Here is a 23109-nt window from a genome sequence, read left to right as displayed (position 1 = left end):
AAAGTGTTTTGGGGTTACTTTTAGTTATATATATGATTGTTTGAGCTTTTTATTAGCTGTGATTCATTCTGCATATCAGAATAAAGTGATGCTCGTCTTTCAGTCTGTATCTGTTCCATGATGCTCAGCTATCTGTCTGCCCTTGAGCTATCAGTAGGTATGGATTTGCATGTACACTGTTCTCCTATGACAATAGTATGCCAGGAATGACCGGTCTGGTATTACCTGGTCAGGTGAGGTTCCATTCAAATAATGCACATGCTACCAAAACAATTCAGATCAAAGGTCTGTCTTTCAACAGAATTAAAATGTAAGGACTTCTAAAGCAATTTTAGCAGTTGGCTTTACAAATGAACTTATGTCAGCTGCTCTGTATGATGACTAAATTGCTTATATATCTAATCTTATCTAGCTATCTGTCTGTTTTTCAGCATTTCAGTACCCATCACCATATTATCTAGGCGCCACCATAAGATTAAGAAGGTCTGCAGTGACATTCTCAACATGATCTGTTCAAAGGTCGTTAGCAGAGCCTTTCATACTGGAAAAGATCGGAGGAGAGTACGGAAGTGAGCCACAGAAGGAGACAAAAAGGCAAAGGAGGCGGTAAGCTGTCAGAGCCATTTTGGTTGTGCTCATCCTGTGTGGCTTGCTTAGCTAGTACTGAAGGATAGGAACCCCATGTAGCCTGCCTTTATTCTGCTACAGGGACTATACTACTTGTTGTACACTACTGTCACCTGAGAAAGTTATCTCACATGGCCTCAAGATTGCTGTCCCTGTGCTTTCTTCAGATGCTGGTTATATGCTTGTTCTTTATGACTTCTGTATATGACTGCTTCAGAGCAGGATATTTGTCTCAAAAAATTCTAGTAGAGAGCAAGCACTGCGACTCAGGGAACCACCTTCTCCAAACTAATATATCAGTTAAGCTCTTGTTTTTAGCTTAGTGTGCAAATCCTACAAACTGTGTTTGAAGACGCCAAAATGGGTGTTTTTCAATGTACACAAAGTTAGACAGGACCCATGGAATCAGGAACGGTGATTTTATCCCACAGGCCCAGTCCTGCTTCTTCTGAAGCCGGTTGCTGTAGTGTCTCTGATTGCCATGAGCACACACTGAGGACAACCTTGGGAATGTGCATGGTGAAAGGTGTCACTGGCCATCCTGCGTTCACTGATGCAGTCTGTTGCTACTGTTTCAAGAAGTATATGGTAAGTGAAAAATTTGCCAAACTCTTTTTTTCACCACTGCAATTAAGAAGCCTGGTTCCATCCTGAGGAGGCCAATGACAGTAATCTGGCGTGTTGCTCAAACCAACCCCCGGAGGTTTTTTGTACCCCTTTTGGTACAAAAACACTAGGGGATTTACATTAGGGGATAAATAGGTGGTTCCAAAGCGAGAAGGAAAGAGCCAAAGTTGGAAGCTAACCACAATACGTGGGTGTAAACGATTACCAAAGGCTTCCAGTAACTCTGCTATCATCAGAGACTGGCTTTATGGGTATGGCCTCAAGAAGTTTCCCTCCACTTAATTAAAGAGGCAGATAAGTATCTAGGTGGAGTGTGCAGATAGGTTCTGAATGAGTTATCCACTAAGGCTGGTTCGCTGCACCTATTGTTAAAGCCAGAGTATAATATCAGATTAATGCATTATATTTGCCTATTATAGCACTATGTCATCATTATATGACATGTTATAATTAAAGCCCTGCATTAGAAACAAAACTATTTGGCTTGGGATAAGTTGCCTTTACGACTTCTGTGGTTATGATTTCCTCCTTTTCTTAACCCCTTAAAACTGCATAATATAGCTATTTGTAACTGTATAAAGAAAGTTTCTAGTTTCAGATTCTAATCTCATGTAATTCAATGTAAATAAAGTCAAAATCTGGCACATAGTCTTTTCCTGTGTCTGAATATTTGCTAATAGAGGGAAATCCACGTTGTTTGTGTCAAGAGTCACCAAGATGGGCATTAGATTAAAGGACAGGATGCATAACTCACCATCAAGCCCTCTCAGTTATCATTTGCTGTCCATATCAGTTCCTGATTTTGTACAATTCCCCATTACTTTTCAGGGAGGAAGCCACTCCGTACTTTCACTCTTCTTTTTCCTTCCTGGAACCACATGAGCTAAAATTGGTTATTAGACTAGTTTCTGGCCCTAGCTCTCGGGAAACCAAGCTCACAAATGCAAATCTGCAAAATGGGTGTGTGATTGCGTGCCTCACTTGGAGATACGATTAAGATTACAGTTTGAGTAACTGACTATGCTAATATCTTTAATTAGTGATTTGCATATGCAAGCTTTTAAATTTCAGTAGTTGGTGATTCATGCAGTTAAGTGCCAACCTTAGCCTTGCTGTCAGATTTAGACAGACCAAGGATGCCAGCGGTACCCCTTCTCCCACACATCAGATGCACAGAGCATTACCAGTAGTCGAGGTGCAATTTCCCCAGAATACCAAGGCTTTGCCTGTTTGAGGAGCAAGTGTTGTAGGGCAATGAATCCTCTGCTGTTGTTTGGTAGCAACCTTTATTATTTAATATTTTGCAATACTCTTATATAAATCTAATTGATGTCTTTTATATTAGCAACTGAACTGTGCATTTGTTTGGTTTGGAGATGGCCACCTTAATGAAGGTTAATGATGAAAGGACAGTTGCCAGTAGCCGGGGGTGATATCCCACTGTCAGTCAAGCAGCTGGTGAGAGTTTATTCTGTTGCTGCAATTCTGGTAACTCAATGATTTGCTTCCTGATTCATGGATGACCTTTCACCTAGACTTGAGGAGAGCTGGATTTGGCCTTGCTAACTTGCTTGTGCAGTTTTAGGGCTTAAGCACACCAGGGGCTATTTTGTTATTTGTTTCACTTAGATGTTGGAAATGTGCATTCTCTTCATAGGGGCAATTTGTCCCATGCAGGAAGGCCCCAAGTGTAAGTGCCAGATGTCTCAGGTCATCACTCTGGAGTACATACAGACTTCTGATGTGTATAGCTGAATGGAGACACGTTTTTAGCATGATAGAATTCCCAAAGTGAAAAGCAGAAAAGTAAAAATAACAATATCCAAAAACGGGATTATGTTTTGCCCAGAAAAGTTATTTCTCCAGGTTTTGCTAGTGGTACCATGGCCGCTGCTCAAGGGGAAATTTCCCTCTATGGCTGCTTACTCACACAGGTAAGTCACTCAACTTGATCCCACTGTGACTGCTTCTGGTTGCACGGAATCAGTGGCTGTGGAGAGATGACTCAGAGGGAAAAATGGGATATAATGGGCCACACATGGGCATTCCAGAAGAGCGTGTTCTCTCCAGTGCTAATTAATGTTCTGCTATGCAAAACACTTAATAATACAAAACACTGCTAATTTCTTTTTTCTTAAAACACTTCCACCAGCCTCTTAAAAATGCTTTTATGAACTCCATTCAGTTGTTTTCCATGTTGTTTGACAAGTCTCCTGGTAATGTCAATGGTTTATTACCATGATCTGTTGTTTCTGAGCAGTGCGTTACTACATACTTAAAATTGTGATGATGCCCCCCAGCATCAGGAATTATATACTGTAAAAAGGAAGCGTATTCAAAAGGGGAAATGCTGAGGCCTCAGTGCAGTTCTGTGAAAGCAGAGCTCATCCAAGGAGAGAAAAGGGAAGACAGTATCCAGCCTTGAGCGTGATTTCAAATACCTTGAGAAGTATGAGGCATGGTAAAAATATGGCCCCTGCAGAGGATTTCGTCATGATGGACAGGCTTCTGTAGTCACTGGGTGAAAAAGAATTACTTTCTAATAGCATCTGCCTGTTTTACATACATAATGAGCCAAACTCCATGTGGTCATATTACTGTCTGGGAAGCATTTGGGGTGAGGGACAGTTGTGCTTCCAGTCATTTTTGCCAGAAGACTTTCTCTGCTGAATTCATTTCTATTTTCAGCTTTTAGTATAAACTGTAAATAATTAATAGGTGGTATTGTTAAGGCCTTATAGCCCATATTTCACACCTCTTTAAACAAATAGTCCCTGAGACACATCCAGAAGTATCTATTGGCAGATAAAGAACTGAAGCAAAGAAAGGTGAGGTAACTTGCCCGAGATCCTGCAAGAAGTCTGCAGCAATGGTAAATAGAGGACCTTGCTTTCCTTTCTCCAGAATCACTAGGTCATCCCTTCTACCTAATTAATGTGGGACAGTCTGCAGCAGAGGCTGAAAAGCGACCGTCTGGGCTTAATACTTAGTACACAGCCAGTGCAGCACCCTCCTGCACATACCAGGTCCCACCAGTTTACTCACCTGTGTAGTGTGGCCAAAGCCCTCCTGACATCTCTAGCTAATGTTTAATCTTAGAGGCTGGAGAAGAGCACGAATTAGCTTAGAGAGGTGTTTGTTTGGAGGTCACATTCACCTCCCTGCTCCTCAAGACATGGTGGTAGGTAGAGGAGGGAAGAACCTAGGAGTGCATTTATGAAGAAGCTTATAACAAGTGGGCTTTTCTGCCCTGGATTTGTACACAAGAGCGATTCGATGATAAACTCGCATGGATCTCGACAAGCTGTGGGTGCAGGAGGTGAGTGAAAGGCAAGTGAAAGGCAGCACACCTCACAGTGGGGCTTTATGCAGTGTGAAATGAGTTTTACATGGATAAATAATTTTCCCATTTGTCCTCTTCATTTCCTAAAAAACCCTCCTGCATAGCAAAGTGCCAGTGACAAGCCCTTCTCAGAACAAAGCCTGTTTTGAAGCCAGTGAGGGTCACAAAAGCCTGAAATGCTGATATCAGAAATGCTTATTTTTGACCAGCAGAGACAAAGTGGTTCATAGGAAAGCAATACAGGGCTGCTGGGAGACGGTCCTCGCCTTCTCCTTCTGTGGATACAGATGAGGATGAAGCCAGCTTGTGGTTTTCATGGCAGCACAGCATACCCCTATTTTCAGAGGCAGAAACACGTGCTGCAAAGGTAACTGTTGTTTGAGGAAGAAAACCAACCCCATCATTTCTGGCCTTTATAGTAATCAGGATAACCCTCAGTGTGCGAAAACTAGAACGGCATCTGCCTCAGCCTGCAGAAACCAAGAAGTGTTAGACCAAAAGGTCCGTAGTGCCTCTTCACTACAGGGATCTGTTGATCAGGAGATTAGGAAGGTGCTAACTTGAGAGCACATGCACTACCTTGATTAGCAGTTTCATAGTCTTGTAAAAGCATCTCATTTTGCTCTCCCAAGTAGGTGGAGCTTTGTTGGCAGGTGGAACCCAGGAAAGGGTTATCACTATTTTGATTTCCTTTTATTTTTCCCATATCTAATGCTACCTTGAAGTGGAATAGGAGAGGAGAGGATGCTGTGGGGGGCTGCAGCCTGCATCCTGCTGCCCTGCTCATAGATAGTCACTGCTGGAAGGGGATATGCAAACGTGTTAGGAGGAGATTGTCCCTGAGCTGTTCTGTACTGCAGAATGCTGCCCTGCTCCTGCCTGCCTGGGCTAGGGCAGGTACCCCACAGAGTGCACTGCTGCACCCTGATACCCCTGTTCCAGGAGGTACTTGTGTTACAGCAGGATTTTGCCTCTCTTTTGCTTTAGAAGGAACATTTTAGTTTTACCGATCATAGTAAACTGACTCTAATGCCAGTAAAGCATGCCTAATTGGCAGGGTTTAAAGACTGATCATTTCAATTTATGCCCAGAACAGGTAGGGCAGCAATGAAAGCCTCTCCCACCCAACCCCACCCCTTCTCGCCAATGTGCCTCAACCCTGCCCTGAAGGGACCACCTGGAGGGCTGAGAAGGGAGTTCCCTCCCTCTGCGCAATAAAAAGGCACAGTCCTACAGTAAATACCAGGTTAAGCTTATGGCTGCTTAATAGTCAGTGTACCTCTGGTAATAAAGCTCTTGCAGGACTCGTGCAGAAGAGCACCTGCTAGTGAATCAATGCAAAAGCAGGAGCCATTTGCTAAAGGTTTGCCTTTAAGGACTTGGCAGAAAAGCACAAGAGTGGAATTTTCACTTCATGTTACCATGAAATCAGTGGGAAAATAGTTCATCGTCTGTCTGTTGGAAACGGTTCCCATCACTGCCACAGCCTGCAAGAGCCTTCCCAGAATTGTGTGCTGTTTGGTATCACTTCCTTCTTTTCAGGCCTCTTCAGCACATGGAGATCAGCCTTCTTGTCCTTTATGCAAATCCCTTTCCAATCTGTCAGCCCCGCTCAAGAACTGGATCCCATACTACCACGCATGGGACTGTATCACAAGAGGTTCAGTTGCATCATTCGCACCTATTCTGAGTGTCCCATCCCTCACAAGCCAAAATCCACAGGAGATAATTCTGGAGAAAGGTGCAGTTGACCCATATTTGTTATTGGCAGAGGAAGAACTACCAAGGAGTCATGGTTTTCCCCTGACATCTAAACAAAATGCTGTGCAGAAAGAAGAAAGGCAAGCCCCGTGCAAACACTGTGTGAGCCTCCAGCGAGCCAGGCTGAAGCCAATTGCAGAACTAAAGTAAAAATAACATTTTCCAGTAGCCATTAGTAGCTCTTAGATTGCCCAATGCAGGCATCATTGCTTTTCTCAGCACCTGCTTTATCAGTTGTCTTTCAGCCCATAGAAGTCCATGGTTCTTGGCAGCAGCTCTTGCTGATGTGGAGTGGGTTATTGCTTAAGAATCCTTTGATCAGTAGCCAGGTACTAACACCATGCTCTGAAATGGTGGCTTGCCAGACCTGGCCAGCATGCAAACTGGATGGGATCCTTCAGCACAGTAGGAAGAAATCAGGATTCCTTTGGGCCTGGTTGAGTCCATCTCATTCACCATCTTTCTGGACATCCAGCTTTTCTATCATGGTTTCCTTCCCAGGACTTCTGCCCATGCTACAGCTGTATCACAGCAGTATAATCCAGAGGCTAATCAGCTACAGCTGAGGCTCTAGAAGGATGTGCTTCAGGAGAGCATTTGGTACATCCAAAACCTTACAGCTTGTATTGAGCATTGTTTTGCTTCTGCTCTGGTAGAACATACACTGAAAGAGGGTATATGAAACATACTGAAAGAGGGGAGATTTAGATTAGCTCTTAGGCAGAAGCTCTTCCCTGTGAGGGTGCTGAGGCGCTGGCACAGGGTGCCCAGAGAAGCTGTGGCTGCCCCATCCCTGGCAATGCTCAAGGCTAGGTTGGACGGGGCTTGGAGCAACCTGCTCTAGTGGAAGGTGTCTCTGCCCACGGCAGGGGTTGGATCTGGATGAGCTTTAGAGTCCCTTCCAATCCAAACCAATCTATGACTCCGCGATGCACTCAAGTACTTCATTGAACTGGAATCCAGCGATAGCTGTTAGAACACAGTCTGCACCCCTCTTGTCAGATGTTTGATTGTTGGGGTCGGTTTTTCTTCTGGGAAGTACAAAAATGCTGAAGCCACTGTCATCTCCTCTTGTACATTAGAGACAGACAAATCATGCCCTGTGCATGGGTGGCTCTCTTGAGTTTGAAAGCCCATAGAATGTTAGTGCTCAGAATTTGCTGGGGCATGTGCTCTTTAACTGAGTAGGAAAAATTTTCCCAGAGACAATGTGATCTCAGATCCATGTATATACAGATCCATGTAAATACATCCATGTAAATACAGATCTATGCATTTAGCATTACTCATGCAAGTAATAATAGTTCCACTGAAATCACTACAGCTGTGTGTATAAAGTGAAGCACATATGTAAGATCAGGATCTAAATATATAACAGGCAAATATACCTGCAGCTATGGTAACTGCACTTACAACTAGAGATGTGCATGTGTGCATGCAGCCTCTATAACATTTAGGGGCTAACTGATAATCTAACATGATAAACTGGTGAAAAAGTCAGGACCAGAAACTGTATCTTTTGTTTCAGAGCTCCATATTTATTCTTTGCACCTTAATTTCCGTCGGTGTTCAGCACTCATTGACTCTTCAGCTGTGTAATTTGCCTTGAAAATGGTTAAGGACCCACCGTGTGCATGCAGTAGCTCAAGTCACACATAAAGGACTTTTGCATTCTCTTCTTCTCCTTCAGATTTAGGGCCTCAGCCCACTGTTCTTAATTTTAAGCACAAAAATGTTTTCTGCCACCGTGAGTGGCCATCAATAACTCAACAGCAAGAAAGCAGCCCTGCTCGGAAGTTGTCTGTCTTCACAGAGCTGGCACGAAAGCTCTGTGTGCTGAGGTTAGGCGTAAGTAAGTGGCTATGGTCCAGCTTGCATTCCTTCAAGCAACCCAACTCCTTGATAATAACTCCTTTTTCTGTAATTCTGCTTATCTCGTTGTGCCAAGTTTATCCCACGGATTTTACTCCGCGCCTTGTACATTTCCATGTTGCACATGCTTATGTATCTTAATAAATTACAATTCCAGGTTCGTTTTCTGGCCTTTTGTGTTTCAGAAAATGATAGAACCCGTGGCTTACTGTTTCAAGTAAGACACCTGGGCTCGGAGAAGTGCGGCAAATCACTGTCAGAGGCATCCACCCCCGAGTTATTGTCTCGATGGCAAAGGCTGGGGAAATCAGCAAAACAATGTGTCTGCTAGGGAGCCACCACCGCTCTCCTTCTGCTTCTCAAACCGGCTCCAGGCACTTTCTCTTGTTCTTGTGATTCCCTTCCTGAATTACTTCAGCCAAGTAATTGTTTCATCATGTTGCACAGAAATATTTTCCCATCGTGTCACCATGACATTCATTTCTAAACCCAAAGCTCCTCCGCTCGCTTGGAGAAAATATATAGGCGAAACTTGTGTGGATGCGGCTCCCAGGTGAGCTGAGGGAGGAGGGGAATGCCCCAGAAGAAGCGTTAGAGGCATTTTTCCATTGTTTGACGGAGACTGCGATTCCTATTCCTGTAATTTCTAGACAACATCAATGAGCTACTTACCACAGGCTTAATGAGCTGCTGTTGCAATATACTAGCAAACCCGAGGTATTTATAGAAAACAAGCTGTTGCGTTTGTTCGTGTGGGGATAGGGAGCACAGCATCCCATCGCCTCTATCAAAAAACACAGTTCTTTGACTGCCGTGAATACAGAGGTGTCTGCATCCAACCAGGTCTGCTGAGCGAGCCAGCACTTCTTAGAGGATTTATTCTGCAAATAGTATGAAATTATGAGACCTAACTTAACCCTCTGATTTAAATAGCCTGAACTCTGAGAGTGCTTTGATAGCCATATAATGTGTGATATGGGAATCCCAGAGGCAAGAGCAAATAGGATGGGGCAAGGTGAAAACTGGATGGAGATCAAAGTCTTCCTTAGCTTTTAATTAACTAGCAAATATTATTTGGAATTTATTATTATTTAGTATATGAATAGCTTTAATAGTAAATATATAAATTTGTGAAAAGTATAAAACAAATGAGGGTTAAATTTGGCACTGCTCTGTGAAATTGTGGCAACCAGTCCAATCGGAAGGTTTGGAACTAAATGTGTCCCTATTATAAATGCAAACCAGTTCACTTCAGCAACTATTAACCCTTTTATCCTCATTTTGAATCCCAAACCTACTGTTTTTCACATCCAGGCAGATCAAACCACCACCATTTCCAGGAGGGGAAGAAAGCCTTTTATTTAGAATCATAGAATCATAGAATAGTTAGTGTTGGAAAGGACCTTAAGATCATCCAGTTCCAACCCCCTGCCATGGGCAGGGACACCTCACACTAAACCATCTCACCCAAGGCTTTGTCCAGCCTGGCCTTGAACACCACCAGGGGTGGAGCATTCACAGCTTCCCTGGGCAACCCATTCCAGTGCCTCACCACCCTAACAGGAAAGAATTTCCTCCTTATATCCAATCTAAACTTCCCCGGTTTAAGTTTGAACCCGTTACCCCTTGTCCTGTCACTACAGTCCCTAATTTAAAGCATTTGAACAATTCAGCATTTTCTTTTCCAATTGAGTTTCCAATAGATCAAACTGAACATACGAGAATTACAGCTGTCCCGAAGTTAGGAACTCCTGAGGACTCCAGCCCCGGGGGTGATGATCCAGGCACCATGTGGCTGTTCTCAGGATTATTTCAAGGAGAAGCTCTGGGAGTTTCAGGTAGTTTTGCATCAGGCTAACACCGCACCATAAATTTCACATGATCCTGATGTTAGTCCGAGGCCATATCTAATCTTTTGAGGTGTTTACATACTCACCATAGATTGTGCTGCTCATCTGCCCAGAGTGGGGCAAAACAGCCTCAGTACACATGAAAGGATCGGGAACCTCGGAAAACCTCAGGTCATTATCCAAGTATAGAGTTTCTACCGAAGTTTAGCTTAGTGTTGCCAAGATCAAACTCTCAGACCATGTTTTGGTGTTTGGGTCCCAGCAAAGAGTTGAATAGAACTTCATTCGCTTAATGATTTCAGTTCTCTGTTCAGTGAGTATCTCTCAAAGGAGAACCAATTCCTTCACATATTCCATGTACAGTTTTAGGCCACACAGATTTAGTTTTACTTTATTGATTGATTAAAAAATGTGTTCAGAATGTGAACAGAATTGTTTCTGCGGGAGAAGTTCACGATATTCCTAGTTTTGCTTGGATTTCCTGATTAATGTCGTAGGAACCTTTCAACGTATATGTGTAGGTTAAAATTTTTCTTCACACTTCACAATTGTATATGAGGTTTGCCCTAAAATTCTGACTGTTAAACATTTGTGCAGACTTAAACATAAAAGAGGCTAACACTCAGGAGAGTAATAAAGGCTTTTTTTGGAATTAGCAATCAGTAGCATAAAGTTACAACCACATTTGTTATTACCCCCCATCCACCATAAAGTCATCTTTGTCCAGTACAAACTGAACGCAGAGCCCTGGCATTCCAGTTTGGTGCTGCTTTAGACTCACTTTGTGTCGGTATGAATGACAGGAAAATACAAGACAATGCTTAATTGCATCTTAAGTGGTATCACTATAAATAACAAAAGCAGATGTGTAATTTGGCCTCATATACATGTTTTTTCTCTTTATTAAAGCAGATATTGACTTGCATTGACTTTTATTCCGGTCACAGCTAATGAAATATTGCTGGAAAACTAGCTAGTATGAGAGTAATTTCATATTTTTATACACATCCACATCAATGACAATTGTTCTAGCAAGGAAATGGTAAACATTGTGCACAAAGCTTTTTTCAGGCTGTAATTTCAGTATCTGAAGGCTATTGCAGAATAAACCCATACTGTTACCAAATGTGATCAAGCCTCCCTCCCAGTAACCCTTTGGGGCATGTGTGGAATTTGAGTGATTTTATGTGACAGAGGAGAAAGGATTCGTATAGCAAGAAGTGCGAATATCCCTGCATCTTCCAAGAGTCCCCGATGGAAGGCAGTGGGAAAAGTGTGAAAGGAACCGCACAGCGTCAGAGCTGCACAGGGTTATACATGCTTTGGACAGATAAATAGAGAGGAATAAGTTGTATTCATAGATAGAAGAACTGCAACTAAATTATAATTGTGTTTTTAAATAGTTTGCTTTAAAATTATACATATGATTCCTTTTGCAGAACTAAGCACAACTGAATTCAAACACCTAGCAGAACAGAGCTAGGTGCTTTGAAAAAGGGGCGTCCATGCCAGGGATTTGATCTTACAGACTCCTTTCTACATAGGAAGACACACTATTATTTTAGAAGTAAGTAGAAAGCCCTATATGAATCAGTCAATGTAATAAATAATTTGAAGGTTAAAAAATAAAAGCCCAAACAAAATGCTGTTTATAAAGTTCCATAAAATTCCAGACTGCAGAGTCCTACCACAAGCTGTATGGAGTTGCTTTAGGAAAAGAAGCTCAAGAGACCCTGTTAGAAGACAACCAAGACATACCAAGTACTGCTTTCAGTCAACAGAATCTTATTCGTAATGGGAAATTATATCAATATTTGGAGCTGAGCCACTGCTTGGACAGGGATTTTCCAATTCCCCTGCTGTGATTAGAAAAGGTATTTGGAATCTTGTGTCTGCTTTAGTGCTTGTACTTTTCTCAGATTCATTTCCAAACTGCTTTTTTCCAGACTGTTTCTTGTATAGGAAACGTTTTAATTACAGGGGCTTTTCCATATGCTTGCTTATAAAGCAGGGTATTTCATGACCTCCATGCATTTAATAGTGCTACACAGCTCCTAAAATATAAGTGATGTGAGTAGTACAAGACTAAGAATGAAGGATTTGGGAACTTTCTTCCTGACTTTCACAGATTCCTTCTGAGACCAGTGTAAAATTGGTGCATTTCTGTCCTTAACTTTCCTGCCTGCAACGGCATCTTTTGGACAAAAGCTCACTGCTGCACAAGTTTCTCCTGAACGAGGAATCTATAATTCTACTTAAAAGATACACTGGAATACACAGAAATTCAAACATCATTCTTTACATTGCAGCAACACCACCCTGGCTCCCCTGCACTGTGGCAGGCAAAGTTTAAGGATGAGGATTAGCTCATTCATGCCTGGTAGAGCTCTATCTCCAAAACTGGAGTATTATTTAAACAAATATAAATACCTTCAGTACATCTTATCTCTCCATCTCCCCTGCCTTCCAGCCCCCATGAACTGAACTTTTGTTGGAAACTTTGTCATTTAGACAGAAAGAAAGAAAGAAAGAAATATGCCCGAGGACAGCTTCAGTCCTGCAATTCCACCCTCAGCAGCATTCGGCTCTGACTGGGAGCGCTGCTTGTAAGTTTGGGTAACATTACATGGCCTACAGCACAACAAGAAAATAGAATCTAACGATGTGGATAAGTTTCGTAACTAGAAGAATAGTAGAATAAACAGCCACAGGAGGCTGGAGTAATCATCGTCACGAGGGACAGTCAAGACAAGATCTAACGTCTATCTTGCCTGCAAGAACTTGAGTCATGCTGGTGCAGGAGCTAGCTCACCCAAGAAAATCTATTCTTAGGGTCTCATAAAAACAACTGAACTGTGCTGTTCAAGTTAAAAAGCAAACAGAGGAAATCTGCATGAGGAGTAACGCTCGCTGCTCAGTACTGCACGGCTCCTAGTGCTCACCACTGCATGGCTCCTAGCGCTCACTACTGCACGGCTATTAGTGCTCACTGCTGCACGGCTCCTTTCAGGAGCTGCAGAGGCACTGGGGGAGGCAGGGAATGCGTAACAAATTTCAGCGAGAGCTCTCTCAAGCAGATTTCCCCGCAGGAAGCCAGGATCTTAAGTGTCAAAAAAAGCAGAACGTTTTTTTTCAGCAGAAAACCTTCTCTGCTTAAAGAAACACTAAAAATAAGCAACAAGTTGATGATTTGTTCCTCTGCAAACCACTGCTGTTTGGATTGGAATGCATAGGGGCGAATTCAAGTCCACAGCCTTTATACTAAAAAATCCTTCTGTGTTCAGCTGTCAAACAGGGCACAGGCCACGAAGCAGTTTCTTTTCTGGGGCACAGGGAATCTGGATCTAAAAACTTAATGCTTAAATTTGGCCTAACAGGAAAATGGAAAATGCTGAGTAAGACCCGATCATTTGCTCAGCTCCCTCCATGTAACCAGCTGGAGACTGTTAACTTCTTACAGGGGAAATAACACAGCCTGGGAGCCCTGGCAAGTCTGGCATGTTCCTTAGTTCTCCCTAAACCAAAGTGATGGCCTCCGACAAACCTCCTTCTCTGCCACCCCACCCTTATCTGTCACCTACCCCCAGCAAACACACATGCACACAGAAACAAACAGCTCTCGTCAGAGAAGCTCTCTCTACAGGGTTTAGAAAGACATCTCAAGAGGAAAGATGAGGGAGTTGTTCATAAGCCTCTCACCTGGCCGGGTTTCATGAGAGCTTCCTGAGCAATGCCCGAAATTACCGACATCCAACAGAAATGCTACTTTCTCATGTTTATTCCTGTAAACTACAAACATAAGAAAAGCTGAATCATAGAGAATAGAAACTTGGTAAAGAAAAAACACACACAACATGAACAAACCCTCATTTCAAGCTTCCTCCCTGACTTTTTCTTCCTCCCTCCCACTTCAGGCTTGGTGTTACTTTGCCAAAGATTGGTCATGGTTTGGATAGCACATCTTGCTCTACACGTTCAGAACAGCAAGAAGTGCAAAAAACTCAACACAAACACCTCCTCCCCAAACAACACCCAAGCGGCAGCTAAAGCAAGTGATTAGAGGACATAAAATGAGGCAACAAGAACTGGCTAAAGCTTCAGCTCTGCTCTTTGCCGGGATTCTCTTGGGCGTTTTGCTTTTTGGTTTTGGTTGGGTTTTTTTTTCTTTCTCTGAGTCACAGAGAAAGCCAAAAGAGCAACAAAAATCCTGATCCCAGATCCCAGCGTTGAGCCAGATTCAGCTAGAATTTCAACCCTGCGCTTAATCTCTCTTTAAACGTGCCTTCAAAATAAAACAAGCTACTTCCTTTAACCTAGTCATAAAGTTTATTAAAATTGTTCATTAATGCTTCAAATGTAGCAAGAATGCATAGATCCCAAAATATACATATGTATTTTCTTATAGAAATAGATTATTCTTTATAATAAAAAAAAAAAACTGTAGGAACATCTTTAACAGATTACTCAATTCATGACTGACAGTTACACGAGATTGCATCATGTACACAGCATTCCCAGCCATGCTTAAAGGATTGCATCACTTTGCCCTTGCTCTCCTCTCGCTCTTTTAAATAACCCCAGCGCCCAGCAGCCTGCAGAGCCCGTCCTGGACCGGGGCACCGGGACCCTGGGACCGGGGCCCCTCCGCTCCGCGCCGCCCCGCTGACAGCCCCCGGGAGATCCCCGCGCGGCGGCGGAGCCTTCCGCCCACATGTAAATAAAGACCGAAAAAACACAAGAACAAACCAACATAAAAACCATTAAAAGCCAGCCCCCCGGCCCCCGGGCTCGCCCCCAGCCCGGCGGAGCGGAGCGGAGCGGGGCGAGGAGCCGGCGGCTCCGCTAGCCCCGCGGCCCGGCCGGGGGTCAGCAGCGAGGCGAGGAGGCGAGCAGGGGCTCGGGCAGCTGTTTGAACAAGTTCCTGAGGGTGCTGAGCTCCCGGGAGAGCTGCTCCACCTTCTTCTGCAGCCGCTCGTTCTCGGCCGTCAGTTCCAAGACTTTGTGCTGCGTCTCCAGGTTGCGCATTTTCGCTTTGTCGCGGCTCTTGCGCACCGCGATGTTGTTCCTCTCCCGGCGGAGCTTGTACTCGTCGCTGTGCTTGTCCACGCACTTCTTGGGCTTGTTCTTGCCCGCCGCGGGGCCGGAGTAGCCCCCGGCGGCGGCGGCGGCGGACTTGGAGGACTCGGAGGGATTTGGGGTGCCGGGGGGGCTGGAGGAGGACGAGGTGGACAGGTTCCCGCTGCTGCCGCTCGGCACCGACTGGTAACCCAGGTAGGAGCGCACGGTGCTGCCGTAGGGTGAGGACATGCCCCCCGGTCCCGGCCCGGCTCCCCCTTCTTCCTTACGGGGCCCTTTGCAAGAGTCCAGGGTCTCGAAGACCGGCTCCACCTTGGTCTCCACGATCTGGGGCGGGAAGCAGCCCGGCAGGCCCCCCGGTTTGTGGCTCTGGCTGGCGCAGGGGTGGCTGTGCCGGGCGAGGCTGATGTAGGTGTAGTCGGGCTTCTTGCTCCCGCCGCTGCCTTTATAGTCCTCGGCGAAGAGATCGGAAAGGAAATCTTGGCCGGCGCCGCTGCTGCAGGGAGGCTCAAAGTTGCCCCCTGCTGCTGCTGCTGCTGCGGCGGCGGGAGGCGGCTGCGCCGGCGGCTGCGATGCCAGGGGGTCCAGGTAGGGGCTGAAGTCGATGGCTCTCTCGTGGTCCCCTACGGTGAGCTCGGTCATGGAGCGGCCCCCGGCCGCCCGCGGGTGCAGCTTGTTGAGCGCAGCCAGACAGTCCGCCTCGTAATAGAAATTAGCCACTTCCATGGATTTAAAGGCGGGAGGCTGGATGGGGAGGCATGCTGCGTCCCAGGCCACCAGGCGTTGCATGAAAGCAAAGGGGGATGCGGGGAGGAGGACAGGACGCGGGGGGCCCCCCCGGCAGAGGGTCAGGCTGCCGCCGTCGGGGCTGGGGCTGTATGGGGGGGCTCCGGACCCGGCCTCAGCCTCCGGTGCTGGGCACGGCCCCCGGCTGCGCTGCCCACCGGGGCTGGGTCAGGTCCTTCGGCGCGGCGGGGCTTCACCGCTCCGGGAGCTGCGGCGGGAGCTGGCGCGTCTCGTCCGGACCATCTGGTTCTGGGTCCCGTGTCCTAAAGTCTCTGACTTAGGAAAGTTCCTTTCCCCGGTTATTTATAGGGGCGGTGGATCCCATAGCAACAGGCGCGTCACCGCCTGGCCGCCTGCCACGCTGCACGCTCGGTAACTGCCGGCCCCGGCCCCGGCCGCGGCCCCGGAGGAGGCTCCCGGGGCGGGTGTTTCCAGCGCGGTGCCCGCCGAGCGGCCGCGCTGCGCCCGGGGCTTCGCTGGGGAGCGGGGGAGCGGGGCCCGGGCCCCGCCGGGGCGGCAGGAGCTGGGGGCCGGGGGACACGCACACACGCGTGTGTCGGGACGGTGCCGCCGGCTCCGTGCCCGCGGGGGCTCCGTCCTTTGCGCCCGGGCGCGGGCTGGGGGCTGGCTGCGCTGCCGAGGTGGTGGGTGCAGGTCCCGGCTGCGCCCCTGTTCCCTTGGGAAACAGAGGGAAGAGGGGTTTTCTGCAGCCCCTTAGGCGAGGCAGGGGAAAGGCTGCAAACAGACAGATCCCGTTATTCTCCGTCCCGTGCTTGCTTGAGTCAGTCCCAGGGGCAGTGAGCACCATCCATCTGAATGGGCACTGAGAGGAGCAAAGAGGGGTCGGAGCAGGGCAGGGGGCTGCTGCAGGCCCCCTGCATGCCAGCGGCAAAAGAGTCGAGCCAGTGCAGAGCTCCCCTTGCCATCTCTTTGTGCAGGGATGGTGGCCTTACAGTTTGCCTTGGCATATTTGCTTTGCATGGTATGGTGCAACTGTCAGGGTACACGGGCGACAGGGAATCAAAGGGGACTGACTGTATCCCACACGGTTCAGAAGGGAAGTGAAATACGTGCATAGAAACATGGAATCCAAATGTTTTTAGAATCGCGGGTTAAGTTTGGGAAGGAAGACTGAATCTTGATGTCCGTTTTAATTAAAGACACCCACCTTGGGAATCAAACTTATATTTTCACTCTCTTACTCCCACATTTACCTGTCTACAAGCTGGTGATTCATCCCCAGAATAAAGGACATTAATTTAAAACAAAACATATAATTAAAGGAAGTAGGAGTGTCCTTCGCCTCAGTAAAGAAGACCCAGCACTGCAGGGAAAATGACATTGCCTCTTAGAATAATGTGAAGCAATCCTGCGGTGTGGGAAATATTGTAACGTTAAGCCAGAGGAACAGGTATTGCATTATACGATTCAAACAGTCAACTGTTCATAATGTCCAAACCTCAGAACTTTGAAAAGAGGAAGGATTCAAGAATCAGGCAGTGATCATCGGACTTTTTCTCACTTTAGTTTTTAATTTGCTTTTTCTTTCCAAGTTTTAAAAGGATTTCTTTTCTTTCCATAGCAGAAGTACCCTAACAGGTTTTCAGGCTTCAAATAGTTCTAGTTCCATCTTTATCTACCAAGTTAATCTTTGGTGAATGCACCAGAGATTAAATTGGAGCTGGGTCTGGCCAGAGCGCTGGGTCTGGAGGTTGGGGTTGGAGCCCATACCTTCATAAATACAAACATCTGTATTGGGTGCAAATACTGGCAAGTCGCAGTGAGCCAGGGCTTGTTCTTCTGGCTGTTTACTCCCTCGTTCTGCGCCTTTATCCTGCATTCTGATCTGGCAGTTACCTCCAGCCGCTGCCCCAACTGGCCCTTGTAACCGAGCTCTTGAAAGTCGGCCTCATGTGCTTCCTACCTCCCAGGCGTCCCAGGGACCCAGAGCAGGAGGTCTCCTGCTGTAGTGATGCGTTTCTCGGCATTACCCTGACAGGTCTCCAGCTCACCACCGCTGCTGGGTAAAGTCGAGCGCTCAGAGTGGTTGGTAACTTTCCTGGGCAGTTTTCAAGGCATTTTTGGAGATCTCAGTTCGCCCTTTTCAAGTTTCTGCCCTATCCTCCCCTGCTCCGCAGCACTTGTACTCCTGCCGGGGCTGATCTTCCCTAACAAAATACACTGTCTGTGCAACTGTCATGTGAAACAGATTGTATCAGGGATGGGGTGGCCCACACCTCGCTTCCAGGCCAGTGCTGAGTAATCCTGTAGTCACCGAGATCACACGTCAGCCAGGGTGGTAATTGAGGTTGGATGCCCAGCTTGTCCCCTCCTTGCCTTCTCCCCCCTCACCTCCCTGATGTACCTGGATCTCTTTAAACTTCCTCCAGCTCACCTCAAACCCCAGCATCCACTCTCATGGAGCCAACGTCCGTTCTCAGCTTCTCATGGGAACCTTGTCGGCGGCTCTAACCACGTATCCAAAACCCTGGCATTCGACAAGCAGGTTCTGAGCTAACTCTGGTCTCTCGTAAATTGTTTCTGCACTTGTCATAACAAATGCATGGCCAGAAATGGGGTTTTTGGAATGGGAACAGGTGCAGAGAGAGGCTCGCACCGTGAGGGTTGAGGGGAGGCCTGGGCACCCTGAGCTCTGTCCCTTGGCCTGGCCACATGTGCAGAAGCTGCTAGTAATCGTCCTGGAAAACTCTTCAGAGAGATGCTTTAGATATGAGAATAGATGCAGAGATTCCTGGCGAAGGGATCCAGGCACTGCTGTGAAAAACCCAAGGGCAGCAGGTTTGCTCTGTCTCCCAACAGAGTAATTTTGAACATGAAGGCAGCACTTCCGTGAAAGCACCTTCTTCCTAGTGATTCCATGCTTTCTTTTCTTCAGAACTAGTCAGCTGAGGAAGGAGACAGCATAACTCACAAATCGCTTACTAAGAACGTAAAGCATCTTTGAGCAGAAAGAAATCTGATGCAATAGAATCCAGATCCCCCTACATTCATGTGTGAAACAAGGTAGGCACTGGGAGGGTAACAGAAAGATACTAGAAAAGGTGGAGGGGAGAATCTCAGTGCTCATTTCTGTAATGAATTAAATTCTGCTCTTCAGTTTCTCTTTAGTCCTGTAAAAGCCACAACTTTCCAGCTCCAGGCTCAGACCTACGATAAAGCATTGCAAAGGCATTTTCTTCCTGGAAATGGTCTTCTTTTCCAGGATTTTTTGCAAGCTTTCCAGTTCATGCGCTCCAGGTCTGCAGCAGCTGTCCCTGGAAGGACACCAGCTTTGGGGAGACGCTGTTAGTTTGATGGTGATGGCTCAAACGCTGAAGTGTTTATAAGGTCTGTGGTCTGAGGACCATACTCTGGGATGTCTGTGATTTCTGATGTTTCTTGCTGCAGATCTGTCTCAAGTATTATTTCCCTTGCAGTAGCTCCTAACAGGTCAGGAAGATCAGAGCTGTATCATGCTAAACTGTGTGTGAGCACAGCCTCTCACCCTGCCCTGCAGAGCAAAACAAGGATGGGTAAAAGAGGGACAAAGAGGAAAGAGGCTTGTGCCAGAAGTTGGGAGTTGCATCGATGAACAAGGTGCTGTAGGTAGTGTGTTGGAAATGGGCTGAAGAGGAGAATGTGAGGGGTTCCAGAGCAAAGTGGTATCCATGCAAACAAGCAGGCTGGGAGAGAGCACAGAGGTGGTGTGGGAAGGTCTCGGGGGGGTAGGAGGGGACCTTGCCTGAAAGACTGGCTTAAGTGGAGTGATGTTGCAATAAGTAAGGGCTGCAAAACAGAGAAGTAAAATTGAAATGTATTTCTGAGCATGTTGTGAGCTGTGTTTGCTCCTCTTCCTACCCCCAGGTACTTCTTTATACAGCCGCACACCTTATGCCAACGACAACTCTTAAGTTGTACCTGGCAGAGGCCAGATTTCAGTCTCTTGCTTTCCACTTGCTGTTCTCTGGTGTAAAAAAGCAGCCCTTATGAAATGTCAGGCAGGGGCAATGTCTCAACTCGGAGAGAGGTTGGCTCTCCTTCCGTCTCCCCCAGCCCTGAGACCAGCCTCAAGACTTTGCCTCATTTTAACATAAAAACTGATTGCCACATGCTTTCCTCTCTTCTGAAACCGCAGCAGCGATACCCTGCCTTGCAGTCTCCAGTGGCAGGGAGCTCCCCAGGCGCTTGCAGGCCCTGTCTCCTGGCCTCCTTCACTTCTTTTGTTAGAGACCAGAGTCCTCCCCCTCCCTAAGTGCTCCCTCGCCCCTTGTTTCCATGTGACTTGGTGATGCTCGGGTATTTGTTGGTCTTCTGCTGATTTTCTGCTCACCTCTGACCTAGCATTTGCAGTGCTGCATTGCTCAATCCCACTTTATCTACACGTTGCTCTTTGCCCTACAGTGCTGCAGAGACGACACCTGGAGATTGGCACCGCTGCCTGCAGACAACATGAGCAACATACCTTCCCCAGCCCGACGGAAAATTTTCCAGAGCAAATTGGAGGTCAGGGCGCCCACTCTGTGACTCTGCAAGAGACAGAGGTGGAGGGAGAGCCAGAGTGCACACCAACGCCCCCGGAACGGGACAGTGACAAAGCAGAAGCTAGAGTCTCCAGCCCTGTGTTGCACAGTCGCGCTGAAGCCGTTTGGCTGGCAAGACATGGGCTGTCTTTCCAAGCAGGGACTGTAAGAGGTGACTTTGTGGTTTATGAGTAGCCTGTTCTCTTGTATTCCAAAAAAAAAAAAACTGGCAAAGAAGCTGCTGTCCACCAGCTTTCCAGAACTTTTCCGCAGTTGTCTGACATTTCCTAGGTAATTGTGGCCTCTTTCTTTGATGGATTTATTAAGATCATGTATTAATGCTTTTTTTCTAACATATGCAAGCTTTTGAAAGATCCATCAAGGGAACAGGAATTCTGTCCCTCCAGGAGACCCTGCCAAGTGTCAGAATTTCCTAGTACAGAACTTGGGAAGTTTCTAAAAGAGGAGAGCTGTTCAGAGGTGCTGAGGCTGCAAACTGGGTAGCTGGCACTCCATGTGCCCCAAGCTGCTGGGGTGACATAAACCAAGGGAGGACTTAAGAGTGATGAGAGAGTGGGCTTAAGAAACAAGATTTTTCTTCATTAAAAGCATTAAGGTCCATGCCCTTGACTGCACAAATACTTTCTTTTCCCTCTGCTCCCATCCTGTGTCAAGCATCATGGAGAAAGTGGGGCTGCCAGGCATCAGTTAGGACTTGTCGGTGTGAGTACTGGCACTTAAAAGCAGCCCCTGGGCTGGTCTGTGTCATCTGGCAGCTGGCCTTGGTGGACTGGGTACCAGGCAGTGATAGCCATGGGGTACCATCCTCCACACACCTCGCCTTTTGGTCCCTTTCGTCTCCGTGTCTTTGCATTTTCATCCTCAGACGGGAGCCGTAGGAGTGGCCATTCCGGCTCTCCCACCCACTGACACTTTCCCATGCCAGAGCCCAGCAAGGGAGCTGCAGCCAGTTTCTGCTCCCTTTGTGCCTTGTGGCTCGGGAAGAGACTGGAATTGCGTAAGTGCAGGGGAGAGCGGTGAGCCCGGAGCGTGCGGGCCCGTGCTGGGGGTGGGCAGCAGTCGGGTCTGCAGGAGCTCCAGGTGCCCTGGCAGGTGTCAGTCACAGCGTGAAGCGGTGCCCAGGGCTGTGCCAGCGGGAGCCGGGGGCCCCGTGTCCCCGTCCGGGGGTGGCTGCGGCTCAACGGGGGTCACGGCAGCGCCGGGCGGGCACCGGGCTTCGCACCCGGCCCGCGCCGCCCTCTCGGCCGGGCCCGTCACCGGGCTTGGGGCGCCACCTAGCGGCGCGCGGAGGGGCCGGGGCGGGGCCAGGGGTGGGGCCGGGGCGGGGCCAGGGGCGGGGCCGGGGCGGGGCAGTTGGCGGTAACCGGCAGCCCGCGCGGGCGCGCGTTTGAACGCCGCTCGCCCCGAGGCCCCTGCAGCCCGCACGCCGCTGTGCTGCCCGCACAGCCCCCGGTCTGCTCCCCGGGAGCAGCGAGCGGGATGAGCGCAGCACGGCAGGGCCTGGCTGGCTGCTGCCCCTGAGCAAACCCGGCGGGGAGGCAGCTCCTCCGGAGGTCTGTACAGCAGCGCGGTCTGTCGTATCCCCATATAGCCCTTGTCACCCCAGAGAGCGCACAGGTTTTCCTGCGGAAGCGCTCTCAGTGCAGAGTTCCATTCAGAGGCTCAGGAGCCTTGTTCTAGATGTGGGACCATGGAACCATGGAATGGTTTGGGTTTGGGTTGGGAAGGACTTTAAAGATCATCCAGTTTCCTGACATGGGCTGGGACACCGACTCATAGCTGCCACAGCCGTCGTGCCACCTCACACTGAGAAAGGGTGAACCACAGGGGTCTGGCACCGCATGGGCATAGTGCTTGGTGGAAATAGCACCCCGAAAGTGAAGCAATGTGTCGGGAAACCTACCAGTGACCTGGCACGAGTATTACCTGTGAGGGTGCTGAGGCGCTGGCACAGGGTGCCCAAGGAAGCTGTGGCTGCCCCATCCCTGGCAGTGTTCAGCGCCAGGTTGGACACGGGGGCTTGGAGCAACCTGCTCTAGTGGAAGGTGTCCCTGCCCGTGACAGAGGCTTGGAACTGGATGAACTTTAAGGACCCTTCCAACCCAACCATTCCATGGTTCTATGATTCTGTGATCAACCAGACGCCTGGTTTAGTATTTCACCCGCTGCGAATGGATCCATTTTAAATGTCTAAGTGAAATCTGTTCAGTTATTTGAAACACTTGTTATTTTAGTGCCATTTTATCCGGTACCCAGGTAAGCGTGTTGCAGAAATCATGGTCGTAGACGCACTCTGGTACTGAGACGCCGTGTGGGGCTTTCTCTCCCACCCTGGGCTGTGTTTCTTTGGGGCCGCCGGCGGGCGATGACCGCCGGATCCCGGCGAAGGCTGCGCGGCGCCGGCACGTTACCGGTGGGCGTGACCGCCGGGGCTCCGCGCAGCCCCGGGGCAGCCGCGCCGCCAGGGGGCGCGCAAGGCGCGGGCAGAGGGCGCAGCGCGGGAGGGCGCTGCCGGGACCGCGCCGGCCACAGCCAGCTGCGGCCCGCGGGGCGGGGCGGGGCGCCTCCAGATGCGCCGCCGAAGCCTGCCGCCACGCTATTGGCTCCTCCGCGCCGGGCGGCGCCG

The 23109-nt window shown here is 48.2% G+C and overlaps 1 protein-coding gene and 1 long non-coding RNA gene across 2 annotated transcripts; one reads left to right on the top strand and one right to left on the bottom strand.

The window, feature by feature from the left end:
• Nucleotides 1-10952: 10952 nt before the first annotated feature.
• On the bottom strand, nt 10953-16245 carry CEBPB (CCAAT enhancer binding protein beta). The gene has a single exon (XM_065691307.1). It carries the CDS (start codon nt 15943-15945, stop codon nt 14947-14949), a length of 999 nt encoding a protein of 332 aa, XP_065547379.1. The 5' UTR covers nt 15946-16245; the 3' UTR covers nt 10953-14946.
• A 2727-nt stretch (nt 16246-18972) lies between these two features.
• On the top strand, nt 18973-21085 carry LOC136020310 (uncharacterized). Its single transcript, XR_010615280.1, has 3 exons — nt 18973-19290; nt 19380-19539; nt 20344-21085. It is a non-coding gene; the product is annotated as an uncharacterized LOC136020310 (long non-coding RNA).
• Nucleotides 21086-23109: the final 2024 nt, after the last annotated feature.

The sequence above is a fragment of the Lathamus discolor genome, chromosome 11 (assembly GCF_037157495.1).
Source record: "Lathamus discolor isolate bLatDis1 chromosome 11, bLatDis1.hap1, whole genome shotgun sequence".
Lineage (NCBI taxonomy): Eukaryota > Metazoa > Chordata > Aves > Psittaciformes > Psittacidae > Lathamus > Lathamus discolor.
Note: the sequence above shows the minus strand (reverse complement) of the source record. Positions and strands in the feature narration are given on the sequence as shown.

What these genes read in the sequence shown, in the direction of transcription:
- CEBPB (XM_065691307.1), bottom strand. Translation starts at nt 15,945, where the DNA reads ATGCAACGCCTGGTGGCCTGGGACGCAGCATGCCTCCCCATCCAGCCT.